Consider the following 13,280-nt stretch of genomic DNA (forward strand, 5'->3'; position numbering starts at 1 on the left):
ATCCTCCTTAATGGATGCGTAATATTTACACTTATACCATAATCGCTTAAACATTCATTTACACGGCCATATTTGGTTGTTGGAGGCCCTGACAGCCGATTCATCAAAAAGTAAATGTGCAGAACCTCGCGCCCCCTGTAGCAATCAATCAATACGCTCTTCTCCCGGCTACCATCAGCGCAGATACGTTTCAGGCCAAAATTAATCACTGTGAAGTTTGCATAATCCCCCTCCTCTTCCCCTCACCCATTACCCTTCATTTGAGAACCTTTACCTTTGAAGACCATTTTGATGACTGAAGAGATTAATCAGAATCTCCCTTCTCAGGGCTGATTAAACTGTAAGAGTTTATGCAGTGGATAATGTGGTATAAAAAAGGGATATTTAGATTTTGTGATTGGATCTGTGGCTAAAATGAGTGTCTGGAGTTTTAAACTTGTACATGTTAGACACTGCTTCTAAATCAGAAATGGCTGAGCTTTGCTGCTTTGCTGGTGTCATTTACGACATCTAAGTTTCATTAGAAAGTCTGTATTGGCCATCTTGCTGTGACAAAATATTACATGAAATGCGCCTGAAGCTTTGTGCAATTGTGCCTCACTGTTTTAAAACAAATAATATTCTTCCTACTGTATATCCTAAATACACAGTCAAGTATTAAAGTGCTAATATATTAACCTCAACCTATTAATTTCTTTCCTTTTCAGAAAGTAAATGGGGAAACAGTTCCCTAATTTAGCACTAATTAGTCTTGCAAGTCTATTCTTTTCCACTGCATCTATAAATTCTAATCATGATGGAGTATTTTGTTTACATCAGACCTGAAACAAACAAACCTCAGAGATGTGACCTTTCTGTTTCCACCAGTTTGGAAATGTTTTGGTGAATGTGCTGGGCTTAAAAATATGCATCTTTGTTACATTACAGGTAGTACACCATGAGATGATTTTCTTGTTGCGCCAATCTGAGAGAGAAAAAGAGACAGCTGATGTAATGAGTGAGAAAAACATTTGTTTTATATTTTTAAAAAAACAAACTGCAGATAATGAAAGGCTTGAGTGGACACTGTTTAACATAATTGGTCTTAAAAGTAGGAATATTCTCCGCATGAAGAGTACTGTTATCATCAGGTGTATCTGCAGAGATAAAGAGATTAAGACAAAACCAAATTGCTCTCTCAAGTGGCAGAAATGTCACTGATGTTATGCATCATTAGAGCTGCAAAGGAGCCGTGCAGGAGTGGGGGATGGAACGTGAAAGAGACATCAGCGTTTAACAGGAGAAAAACCGCTTTCTGTTAAGGCGGTTTTCAATTACTACATTAGTAGCGCAGGACTTTTATGTGTTAAATTTGAAAAATGTTTTTTTTTTTTAAATCTTCAATTTACAGGCGTGAAAAGATTGGGAAAATGGAGTGCCACTGTTTGCTGCAGTTTTATTCTAATGTTTTCATATCAGCCTAAAAACCAGTCTGGCACATCTGCCAAAGCCAACGACAGCAGAGCAATTTGCAATGATTTTTGTTTTCACACTTCCTAAGTGGCCAATTCTGTATCCCAGGGCTCGCTTATATTGATATCACATTTGGAAAAGAAAAAAGGGATTCTGGGAAAAGGTCATAACAAAACCAGACATAGAGCATTGGACGACATGGAGAGTGTGTAAATCTGATAATAGATATATTGTGAAAACTGGGAGGATTTTTTTTTGTTGTTTACTTTTAGTTATAATGGTCAAATTGTTATTGTTCTCAAAATGTTTAAGGTCATTTCAACAAAGTGAAGTTTCTCTGTGAAATGCAATACATCGTACATATATTTGTGAAAAGAAAAGAAGAAAAAACAGGACCACACACTCTGCTTATCTATTTGTTTTTCTGCATCAATTTTATTGTTTTCAATATATAAAGTTACAAAAAGATATCAGTAGAATTAGTTTGTAGCTGATATTTGACTTTCCTGTTAAGAATAATTTGTCTGTTGAGGCTTTGTTTTTGTGCTGAACAGCTCAAAATATGCAGAAAAGAGTTAGACAGCGAAAAACTTAAGGAAAAATAAACTGAAAATAGAAGTAAGTGGTGTGAATTCTGAATCAGCTTTCACACTGTTGTAAACGTAACTTTCACTGTTGACCCAGTTTATTTTGGTTCAGCTCAGATTTGACACAAATGATGAACTTTGCTACGTGCTATAAAACAGTTTTTGTTTTTTTTAAAACATTTTCTTTTTCAGTTTTACTCAAACTCCACCCTGACACACAAACAGTGGTGTCAGAAAAGGTGTCTAATGTACTAAATCTGCACCTCAAACGACATGACACTATAATTAAATACAGTTATATAGTCAGCATGTATTTATCTTTGTCACAACACTCAGCATCACACAACCAGCGATTACTCCTGTTCTTTTCTTTTGTTGCCATCTTTAATTGCCTCTTACTAGCTGTTCTCGGGAAGACAACTGGAGTGTGATTAAATTTAACACACCTGCTTAATAAGAAGGTAATTTGGCGCAAGATGGGCTCTTAAATTGGTGATCATGCACAATGCAGGGTGCTCTCTGTTAACCCCTATAAGTGCAGTTCAAGAGAGGCACGGCTCACTAGTGATTATGTCCTTACTGGATTTCTGTTCCAAAGGAGGAACGAAACAAATGACTGAAAAACAAGATGTAAAGTTTGGCCTGAAGATGGCAGCAGAAAAGCAGTCATGTTAAAAAAACAGATTTCTTGCATGGTCTTTAGACTCAGTTTCAGTGACAATGGTGTCCTTCAGGATTTTCAGTTAGGTCTGATTATTATTTTAGTTTATTAGAAAACTGTATTTTGTTTAAATTATGATCTTCCACAGTGATAATATTTTTGCCTGTGTCTTTGCATGTGTTCATTTGTCTGTACCATTAGCAAAATATCTCATGAACCACCGGCTGAATTTTAATGAAACTCTAAGAAAGTACTTATTGGATGTACATCTACAACTGATTAAATGTTGGGGTCAGGCATATTCAGTCTGGCCACCACAACCAAGCAACAAATTAAACATATAAGTGACGAACTCAGCCAGTTCTACAGATAATGAGCTAAAATTGGGTGTGGTGGTAGCTGAAATTTCTTAACACATACTCAAAGTGATAAATATTGTGAAACATGCTTAAAGCTGTGGGCTAAATCAACATTGTCTGTCTGTTTGCGAAATATCTCATGAACCACTGAACTAAATGTAGTGAAAGTCTCAAAAAGTAATCAGTGAAACCAATTCAAGATGGCCACCACAACAAATGGACATATTACTCAGATATTATAAATGCAGGCTCTTCATATACTATTTCTGTTTTTATAATCTAGTAAAAGCAGTTTATATACATACAGTATATCTGAATCATCATGGGACAAACTAGAGGACTTACATGCTGCATAGAAAATGTTTGTCAGAGATTCCCTTTACTTTTTTTTTCCTTCTGGCTAAATATCAGCAAATTGACTGACAAACTCTGTAGTGCAAATGTATTTTTGCAAATGCATGTTTGGTGCCATCTGGTGACTTCAAGCTTTGAATGACGTCTAACAAGTTCCAAGCATCTGATAAATGTAACAGAACAGCTGCCATAGTATTGCACGCACCGTTTCATAAAATAATTACAGGCTTAGCTTTCCTTGAAGGAGTGCATATCACCCACTGCATTTCATGACAGAATTTAAACTAAAATCATATGTATCAGATTTTTTATTTAAAGTTTTAAAAACTGATCTCAAGTGATCAGTTAGGGCTCAGAGTTTGAGTATATCAGTTTCAGCTGCTACTACACTAAATTTTAGCTCAATATCCTTAAAATTGGCTGAGTTATAGCCATTTTTGTGTTTGTTAGGGTTGCTTAAATTAGACTGAGTCAAAAGATTAATCAGTTGTAAATCTATACTTTCTGATAGTCTCATCCAAATCTGTCCATTGGTTCATGAGATTTATTTTGCTAACACTACTGATAAACGAACAACACAGACATGAGCAAAAATATTATCTCTTTCAGAGATAATGAACACAATGCAAAACATTCTTTGACTTTGGATCTTATAATCATATAGATTAGTTTAATGCAGCTCTATAGTGATCTCTCTTATATAACACACTGTTTCTTGTAAGCAACATGGAAGAAAGGAGTGTCTTTCTCGACTCCATAATCCAGCGGGAGCAGAGTCAGCAGCAACGTTTCGAGACAGACAGTGTGTTGAAATGTGTGAGTGATTTCAGGAGACTCCCACAGGAATCTGTTGCTAGCCTCACCTACAATAATAACCAGTTGAGCAATGCCTGGGGGAAAAAAAAGGAGTTTCATTCAAAGCAAGATGGAACATGAACTGTTTCTTATGCCTGGTTAAGTCAAGCATGTAATGTAATACAGGTGATACCTGAGGAAAAAGGTGAAGGAGCATTTTTCAAAACTAAACTGAACTGAAACTCTTTGACAAATCTGTGGTGATTTCCCATCAATGTGTTGCATAAACGTTGTGCAGAAAAGTACTTTTCTTCACATTAAAACACTGTGAATAATGTGAAGATAATGTTGAAACTAGAGAAATTGCATTTCTTGTGAAAAAGCAGTCTGTTAAAACTAAAAGAAGCAGAACACTAGCTAAAAGGAGCAAAATACTAGCTAAAATTCTAAAAAAGCAAAACACTAGCTAAAAGACAAAAGTGGCAAAAAGCCAGCTAAAAAGTAAAAGTTGAAAATGAGTAGCTAAAAGTAGCTAAAGGCTAAGTGTAGCAAAATGTGTGTTAAAAATTAAAAATAGCAAAACAGCACCTAATAGATAAAAAGTTGCAAAAGGCTAGCTAAAAATAGCAAAAGGCTAGCTAGAAGCTAGAAGCTAAAAGGCCATTTTGAACCTAAAAGTAGCCAAAGGCTAGCTAAAACGTAAAAGTAGACAAATAGTTGCTAAAAACTATAAGAAGACAAAAGCAACTATAAAGCAGATTTTATTTTCAGTGTATATCACTGGGTAAAATGTTTGTAAATACAGTTAAATATCTGGAAAGTATAAATGTTGCAAAAACCAAGTCATGGCATCGCCTGATCAAGTTGAACATTTTGACATGAATGTCTAAAATAACACAAAGTAGTTAGCTTTCAAATATATATATATATATATATATATATATATATATATATATATATATATATACAGAAAAATAAAAAAACAAGAAAACAATAATGTAAATGTTAAATCAGCGTTCACACAATTAATAAAGACGTGACGTCTGGTTAATTTGTGAACATGTTTGCTGGTTAGCCTAATTAAAATCCCTCATTATGACAGTGATCACATAATATTAGAGAGCCTAAGGGCTTCAGTCAGATCTGAGTTCCTGTCATGGACTGTGTGCGTTCCGTGTGCAGAGGACACGCCTGTGTTTGTGTTGGAACAGGCTCTGTGGAGGTGTAATCACACAGGAGATATTCTCTCCACCTCTCTGCAGGAGCTGGGAAAAAGAACTTAGACACTGCTGTCTGGCACAACACCGACCGTTGTTAAACTCTAAAAGGTAAATATAATCACACTTACTCAGAGCGAGAATGTCACCTTATTTTGTCTTTATTATTGTGGGGAAAAAGTTCTACATTTTAGTAAATCTTTTTTTATGAGGTGTATTATAATTTCTCAACTTTAGATATAGTTCTTCCCAGAAAGCTTCTGTTACTGACAAGAAAAACGAACAGGGGATGCAAACATTTGACTTATTCGGGATGACTTCTGTCTTAAATTTGTACTTTTAAAGTAAATGCATGTTAAACTTGTACTTTTTTACAATATAAATGCTGATTAATGATCTGTATCTTTCTGTTGCAGTCAAAATGCCTGAAACTGCAGAAGCTGTGTCGGCCACTCTCAGCACCAACAGAAACTGCACCATAGAAATAACCAATGTCAGCGGCAGCTACTGCCTCATCAACCCCGTGTAAGTCTACAAGCACCTTCAAAGTCTTAGAACTCAGAAGACAGAAATAAAAAAAAAAAAGCTTAACATTCCTTAAAGAAATGCATGTCACTCTCCTCTTTCTGTGTCAGAGTGTTAAACAACTGTAAGATGATCTTAGGTGTGGTCTTGTAACCAATTTTGGTCAAAACTTGTAAATGATATGTGCAATCTCATCCTGAAAATCTGTTAGCATTAAGAGTATGCATTGAGGATGACTCTCAGCTACTACCACGTCAAACTTTAGGTCAGTATGTGTAAAACTGGTTGAGTTCTGGCCATTTTTGAGTTTGAGATTTAGCTGAGGTGGCTATTTTGATTTGGGTTGATTTAAAAAGTTGTGGATGTACATTCAGTGACAACTTTATGAGCATTTCATTAAAAGCTATACAGCGGTTTATGAGAATAAACACTAACCCTATAAACAAACAAACACAACCACCCAACCCCACCCACACAAACACAGTCAAAAACATTATCACCTTTCACCTTCAGTGACTAGCAATAAAGAAGTTAAAGTTTGGATTAAATTTGAACAATTGGTATTTTCTTTAGAAATTAGGATGACATTTTACATGACAAGAAAGATAATGTGATGAACTTTCAAAATTTTATAATATTACACAATGAAACACTATAACAAGTTTATCAATGCACCTGAAATTGGATGTGAAAATAATTGGATTAAAGAAATTTTTATTTTCTTTTGCACAAAATTCACCTTTCAACTAGAAGTCACTAAGAGTCACAGCAAAAAACACAAAGGTTCTCAGTGATTATAGAAAAGTTCAAAATAATACACATTTTTTATTAGCTGCCCCTTTGAATTTAAATTAATATTAATTGACAATTTTTACAATTTCAGTTTTAAATTTAAAAGTCTAGTATTACTTCCAAAAATGCATATCCCCTGCTGCCTTTCATGCCAGAATTGTATACAAAGGTTTTTATTATCTTATGTTGAGAAATAATGAAGTTGTAGCTGTTTTGGTCAAACCTTTAAAATAACATTATGCAAAATCTCATGAAATATTGAGAAAATGTCACTTGTGTTGTAAATGACTCTCACCTACTACCACATCAAATCTAACTCTGTCTGTAAAACTGTCTGAGTCAAAGGCATGATTTTAAGTCTATAATTAATAATCACAATAATTACTTTTTGAAAATTTACAGCCATTTGGCTGTGGTGGCCATCTTGAATCAGCTTGACTCCAAAAGGTAATCAGGTGTAAAGGTATATCCAAATTCTTTATCCAGTGGTTTATAAGATATTTTGCTAACATTTGTCATTCTGTGAGTGTTAAAAATCACTGAAAATGCAACACCAGACAACAGCAAAAAAGAAAGCCATGTCTTTTGCAATGTGTGTCATGTTTCTACATTTATCCAGCTTTGTCAGGACAGGCTATATTTTGAATCAGTGTTTTTTACGTGTGACATTACTTTACTGAGAACATCCGCCTATCGATCATGCAGTGACACGCTCTGCCTCATTGCACACTGCATGCAGGTACAGTCACTGTTGTTTCCACAGTAGTACTTCCAGTCACACTCCATCCATCAGCGTAAGTTATTTTACTCTGAACAGGCAAACACTCAAAAAGTACATCAAGAAGCTTCTCCAAACTTCGTAAAGTGTTTGTTTTTATTGCGTGCTCCTGAAGGAGACAGAGGAGCGATAATGTATTTACTTGTCTGCGTGTGCTGTGGGTTCATTTGTCTTTACGATTAGCAAAATATTCCATTAATACTTGAACTGATTTCAATAAAGCTTTTCGAAAGAACTCACTGGGTTGACATGTAGATGGAATCAAGTTTTGGAGTCAACCCAATTCAAGATGGCCGCCACAGAAAAGCATTCCTTAACAAACACAAAAATGGCTGTAGTTCAGTCAGTTTCACAGAGATTAAGCTATAACTTACATACAGTATACTGAGCTCAAGGCTGGTGTAGTTGTAGCTGAGCTCTGTCCACAGCACATACTTTAAGAGCAACACATTGTGCAGTATGTTGTTGCAGGAAAGGTGGTGGCCGATATGCATTACTTCAAGGAATGCTAGGCCTTTACTTGTCAATGAAATCTTAGCAGTGATGATTTTCTATGTATTTATCTTTTTTAAGGGTCTACATGTCGAGTGGCTTCAGCTACCACCCACCTCAGCCGACCGTTCGAACCCAGAGGACAGAAGTCTGCTCCTTCACGAAGGACGACAACACGGCCACAGGTGCCGTCGGCCTGCTGACCTATGACCTCTTCCACATGCAGAGTCGGGTTTGCGCCGATCGCATAGCCATCATGTTCTCCGTGCCCTTTGACCACAACTTGTACAAGAACCGGCTGGCTGTGGGTGTGGTGGAGCATTCCCGGGCCTGCGACAAACATCTGTACGACCAGATGTACGATGGGAAAGATCTCAGCAGCTACACCCGCTCCGAGGCAAATGGGTGTGGGCTGGAATATAAAGCAACTTACGTTGATTTAAGAGCCACAATGTCATCAACCGGCAAAGCTATTGTTAAAGTAGAGCTCTATGATAAAATGGGCCATTAGAGTGCAGTCCATTGTTCTGTTTTTGGTACTTTTTTGTTGTCTTTGTATCCACAAAGTGAATAAAATTCATTTGATGTGACCACTGTTGTCATCTTAAAGAAGAGGCTCAGGAGAGGAAGACTGATTTTGCTGTCATCTGTATTTTGCGTCTGCTGAAAGATATCAATATCTGACAGCCAGCTCATTGATTTCCCATTAGCTAACGTCTCAGGCTCGTGTACGCTCTGCACACTCTCTACACTTTGATTGTGGTAATAAAACATTTAGATCCAATGCCTGTGTCACTTTGTGTGGATTGTGTTTTCACTTTGTTTGCCTGCATTATTACCGATGAACATTAATTATTATTTAATCTCTTATCGGTATCCATCCAATTCTAATGAGCACCACCAGATGGAAAGTCTGCATAGATGTTTTTTAATCGGCACTATAACAGTCTTGCTTTTCACAAGCTGGGAGATTTTCCACTTTGCATAACTGTGTGGAATTTGGAAAACAAACCTTAGACGTAGAAAGAATAAGAGTCTTGACTTGACTTGGACAATATGTGAGGAAAGAGAATCCCAAACCACCTCAGTCAAACAGAAGTCATAATTAAACACATTCCTTGAATGCCTTTCATGACAAATATTTGGCTAACTGGCATTAGCCAACACAAAAATGTGTTATGTGTTGCCATCTTAAACTAGGTTGACTCCAAAAGTTAATCAGTTGTAGATGAATATCCATTCATTACTTTTTGGGATTTTTGTTCAAATCCGCCCAGATATCTGAGATATTTTTTAAACAAACAAACAGGGTTGACACCAGCAGGTAATGCCAAGATTTTAAACAAATGTTTCAAGCAACACGTTGCCCTCAAACTATGTGCTCTGGACAATGCTCAGCTACTAAAACACCAAACTTGAGCTCAAGATCTGTAAAACTGGCTGAGTTATAATGATTTTTTGTGTTTTCTGAGGTCACTTGGCTGTGGCTTGGATTAACTTTAAGAGTAAATCAAATGTAGATGTACATTCAGTGATTATTTCCTGAAAGATTCATTAAAATACATTTGGTTGTTCATGAGACATTTTACTAACAGACAGACAGACTTGATTCTAGTAGTTTATGTCACAGTTTTAAACACAGATCTCATGCAATCATTGAGCACTCAGAATATAAGTTGGGGAGGCTGCCATTTTCTGTGGCAGCCATCTTGAATCAAGCTGACTCTAAAAGTTGTAGATGTTCACCCCATGCTTGTTTTTTTTTAAGTTTCATCAAAAAACCTTCACTGAGTCATGACATACTGTGCTAACAGAACAGACAAACAAAATGACATGGGCAAATACCATATTGCTCCACCTTTGCCTTTAGTGGCAGGCGATAAAAAGTTGGAAGACAAAATAAACATGTTGAGTGAATGATCCCTGCTAAGAGATGGATACTTTTCCAGAGAAGGGTGTGGTTATCTGATCAAATAAGGGCAAACCAAGCTGATATTTGTTCTGTTACTCCTTTTGTGTGTGTGTGTGGGGGGGGTGACTTACTGTATAGACAGAGGGTGTGCCTGTTCCAAATTATGTTGTGTTGCAAGTGGGAGGGAGGAAACTGACATCCCTGGGAAAAAAAGGAAAGAAAAGGAAAAAAACAGCCCCTCCTAGTCAGGTATCTTTTCCAACCTTCTCCTGTTGTAACTTGGAGCACTCGGGCAGGTAAGTCACCGCGAACATAAAAAAAACTTTTCTTAAAACAATGACTTAAAAAAGCAATTTGTGAAATAAAAGTCAGATGGTGGGGCATTAGTTTGATTTGCTTCTAGTTCTTGTTGATAAAAGGAGGGATGACTTTCTTTTATGTTTTCGCCCTTATCATTACTGCATGGCTCTTACTGCTGTAATTGAAGTGTGCACTTTCTTATGAGACTGCAGCTATTCTCTGATTGCTCACAACTGCTTTAAAATCTCATTAGCCTGTGAAATGCCTCATTCATACTTTGCACTAGTAGTCAGTGTAAATTTGAAGGTCAGAGTTCTGCCAACAGAGTAGAACTCTTCTATTCTACACTGTAACGAGTGCTGTTCTCACAACTCTTAGTGTGTTAGGAGAGAAAAAAAGCTCAGCAAGTTGCACTTTTTGTGTTGTCTGGTTGACACCTGATTTATCTTTGTCCTACAAGCGGTATGGCGGAGTCTGCGGAAGCTGTGGCAGCTGATGTGAGCAGCAAGAGGAGTGTGACGATTGAAATCACAAATGTCACCAATAACTACTGCATGATCAATCCCAAGTAAGCAAAGTGTTGGAGTGGCGAAACTTCTGTCTTAAATAAAAAACATTTTAGGACAAAATACTGCATGTATTTGTTTGTGCGTTCTTTAGAGCGTACCTCGAGAATGGAGAGACATACAACCCACCCCAACCCACAGTACGCCCCCTAAAGACGGAGGTTTGCACCTTCACCAAGTCCGGCGGAAAAGCAACTGGCTGCGTCGGCGTGGTGACCTACGACCTCTTCGAAAGATCCCAGAATGACTACATTGAGACTCTGGCCATCATGTTCTCTGTGCCCTGGGACTACAACCTGTACAAGAACTGGTTTGCAGTTGGCATTTATAAAAAGGGACGTAATTGTGATAAAGATTTGTACAAAGAAATGTACTATGAGAAGAAGGAGAAAGAGCATGGGTTTGTGAGAGCAGAAGCCAATGGGTCAGGAATCAATTATGTGGGGAACTACCTTGATATCAAAGCCACCATGTGTCCCATGGGAAGAGCCATCATGAAGGTGGAAGTGTGGGACAAGCTTTTCACACCCATGGGTCAACAGGCATACTAAATTTTGTTCATGGCCAATATTTCTGTTCTTTCAAATTTTGCTTTGCACATTGTGTTTTATTTCAGCAAGTAGATGTGTCGTTACTCACGTATGCCTGTATTCCTCAGTGTTAAAGCTTCTTGCTGCAAACTATGAAATCAAACAGAAAAAAGGTTATCCTGAGCTATATCAAACGGTGTAGTTTGAAAGAGTTTACACAAGTAGCTTTAACCTTCAATAAATCTACTAAAGATCAGAGTTTGTTTTCAAATCCTGGCAGAAATATCCTCCCTTTATAGCCAAAGCATCTCTGTGCTTCAATACCATTCAGTTTTAAACTGGGATCTTTAGAAAAGGGAATGAAAGGATGACTCAGGGAAGGATGAGGGCACACAGCTTAATGAAATACACATAGTGCTTGTCTGAATTTACCTTGACACTGCCTTTTGAGGAATCAAATAAACCTTTTGGCTGCAGCTATTTGTGTGTTTGTCTACTGAGTTTAAAAGAGGGCTTAAAAAAAGATTGAAATAGTTTAATACAAAATGATGAATGTTGAGCATGCCATCTATCTAAAGCATGCTTTGTGTGTTTACAAGGTTTTTAAAATGATCATTCTGTGGAATTGGGATTTGGACAGAAACGTAAACAAAATGGCCACTTTTTTATAAATACAATATGCTACTACAAACAATGCAATGAGGTCTTAATCCTTGAAAGTTTATTTTAACTTATTATTTTAATACATTTGATTTGCTTTGCACATTAATACAATTGTAAAAATTGCTACAGTTCAGTTTTTATTATGGTAGTTATTATTGTAAATAAATTTTTAAAAAGCCTTTGGTACCCAATCAGAGCTTTCATTCAAAGCTTTGTAAAGCACAAACTCAAAAAGAAAAAGAGTGAAAAAGTAATTATTTGCCGTCATGATCTTGGCCAGTGTGAATACAAGCCTGATTATTACGGCTGCTACATAACTTGTTGGTCTTTTATAATTATATAACATTAATAGGTAAGAGATTAGAATTAGAATATTTTATCTCAGCATTAAAGAAGTTATTTTCCAGCAACATCACAAACAGATTCTCTGTGGACATTGTCAATAACCTTGTGAAAATATGAAGATATTACGCCGAAGATGGAATTTATATTTCATAGAAATATATCAGGTAGCACCATTTTTGTTTGGGATCTCAGCAGTTGGTTTCCTTTTATTTTCATGACGCTTTTGCAGCATTAAAGGTTCCTGCCATAAAGACACATAGATCAAAGGTTTTGCTCACTGTCATATACATAATACAGAGGCATTAACGGCTCCTTTTAGGCTCAATCCCTGAAGCTTGGTTGAGTGACATATTGACAAATATTTTGGCTTTCAGCTTTCTTTTTCTCTGTTTACAATAGCTGCACATAAGTCGACTTTCATCTTTTGTATTGCGAGGGCTGGTGCGTTTGTGAGAATTACTACATACAGTATGAGTGTGTCTCCATGATTTGTTGAGAGCATCACAATTAGATGCAAATGCATGTGGTGATATGGATATTTTATAACAAAAAAGAAATCTAATGTGCAATATGCAAAATTTCAGAATTTAAAAAAAAAAACTTTCCAGAGCAGAGCAGGATTACTGTTTTAAAGAAGAAGAATAAAGATGAGAAAACATGTTTCCCCATTTAGATAAAAGTAAGAAGCTCTGTAATTGTGGAGTGAAACAGCTGCCGTTTATCACCAAACAGGGAGCGAAAAGCTGGTTTTCTTCAGAAAAGCTTCGGTCAAAACCCTTTTAGGATATTAAAAGAAAAATGATTAAGGAGAGTGAAGGTGTGCCATGAACGAAAACAGCTGATCAGCTGATCAAAGATAAATAATAATCAGGCTACAGTTCAACATTCTGCAGAAAGATGAGCCCAACCAGGAGGGAGAACTTTAACACATAACACAAAAACCTGAAGAATC

General features: G+C 36.6%; 2 protein-coding genes across 2 annotated transcripts; both read left to right on the forward strand.

The window, feature by feature from the left end:
* Nucleotides 1-5,376: 5,376 nt before the first annotated feature.
* On the forward strand, nt 5,377-8,796 carry LOC108243773 (bryoporin). Its single transcript, XM_017429444.3, has 3 exons — nt 5,377-5,536; nt 5,842-5,950; nt 8,094-8,796. The coding sequence occupies exons 2-3, from the start codon at nt 5,847-5,849 to the stop codon at nt 8,521-8,523; spliced, it is 534 nt and encodes a 177-aa protein (XP_017284933.1). The 5' UTR covers nt 5,377-5,536; nt 5,842-5,846; the 3' UTR covers nt 8,524-8,796.
* Nucleotides 8,797-10,072: 1,276 nt separating this feature from the next.
* On the forward strand, nt 10,073-11,800 carry apnl (actinoporin-like protein). Its single transcript, XM_017429448.3, has 3 exons — nt 10,073-10,220; nt 10,685-10,792; nt 10,885-11,800. The coding sequence occupies exons 2-3, from the start codon at nt 10,689-10,691 to the stop codon at nt 11,339-11,341; spliced, it is 561 nt and encodes a 186-aa protein (XP_017284937.1). The 5' UTR covers nt 10,073-10,220; nt 10,685-10,688; the 3' UTR covers nt 11,342-11,800.
* Nucleotides 11,801-13,280: the final 1,480 nt, after the last annotated feature.

This window comes from Kryptolebias marmoratus, linkage group LG12 (genome assembly GCF_001649575.2).
Source record: "Kryptolebias marmoratus isolate JLee-2015 linkage group LG12, ASM164957v2, whole genome shotgun sequence".
NCBI classification, from domain to species: domain Eukaryota; kingdom Metazoa; phylum Chordata; class Actinopteri; order Cyprinodontiformes; family Rivulidae; genus Kryptolebias; species Kryptolebias marmoratus.

Excerpts from the sequence above, each read along its gene's own strand:
- LOC108243773 (XM_017429444.3), top strand. The coding sequence starts at position 5,847 with ATGCCTGAAACTGCAGAAGCTGTGTCGGCCACTCTCAGCACCAACAGA. Across the intron at positions 5,951-8,093 it reads TACTGCCTCATCAACCCCGT|GGTCTACATGTCGAGTGGCT; the intron begins GTAAGTCTACAA and ends ATCTTTTTTAAG.
- apnl (XM_017429448.3), top strand. The coding sequence starts at position 10,689 with ATGGCGGAGTCTGCGGAAGCTGTGGCAGCTGATGTGAGCAGCAAGAGG. Across the intron at positions 10,793-10,884 it reads TACTGCATGATCAATCCCAA|AGCGTACCTCGAGAATGGAG; the intron begins GTAAGCAAAGTG and ends TGCGTTCTTTAG.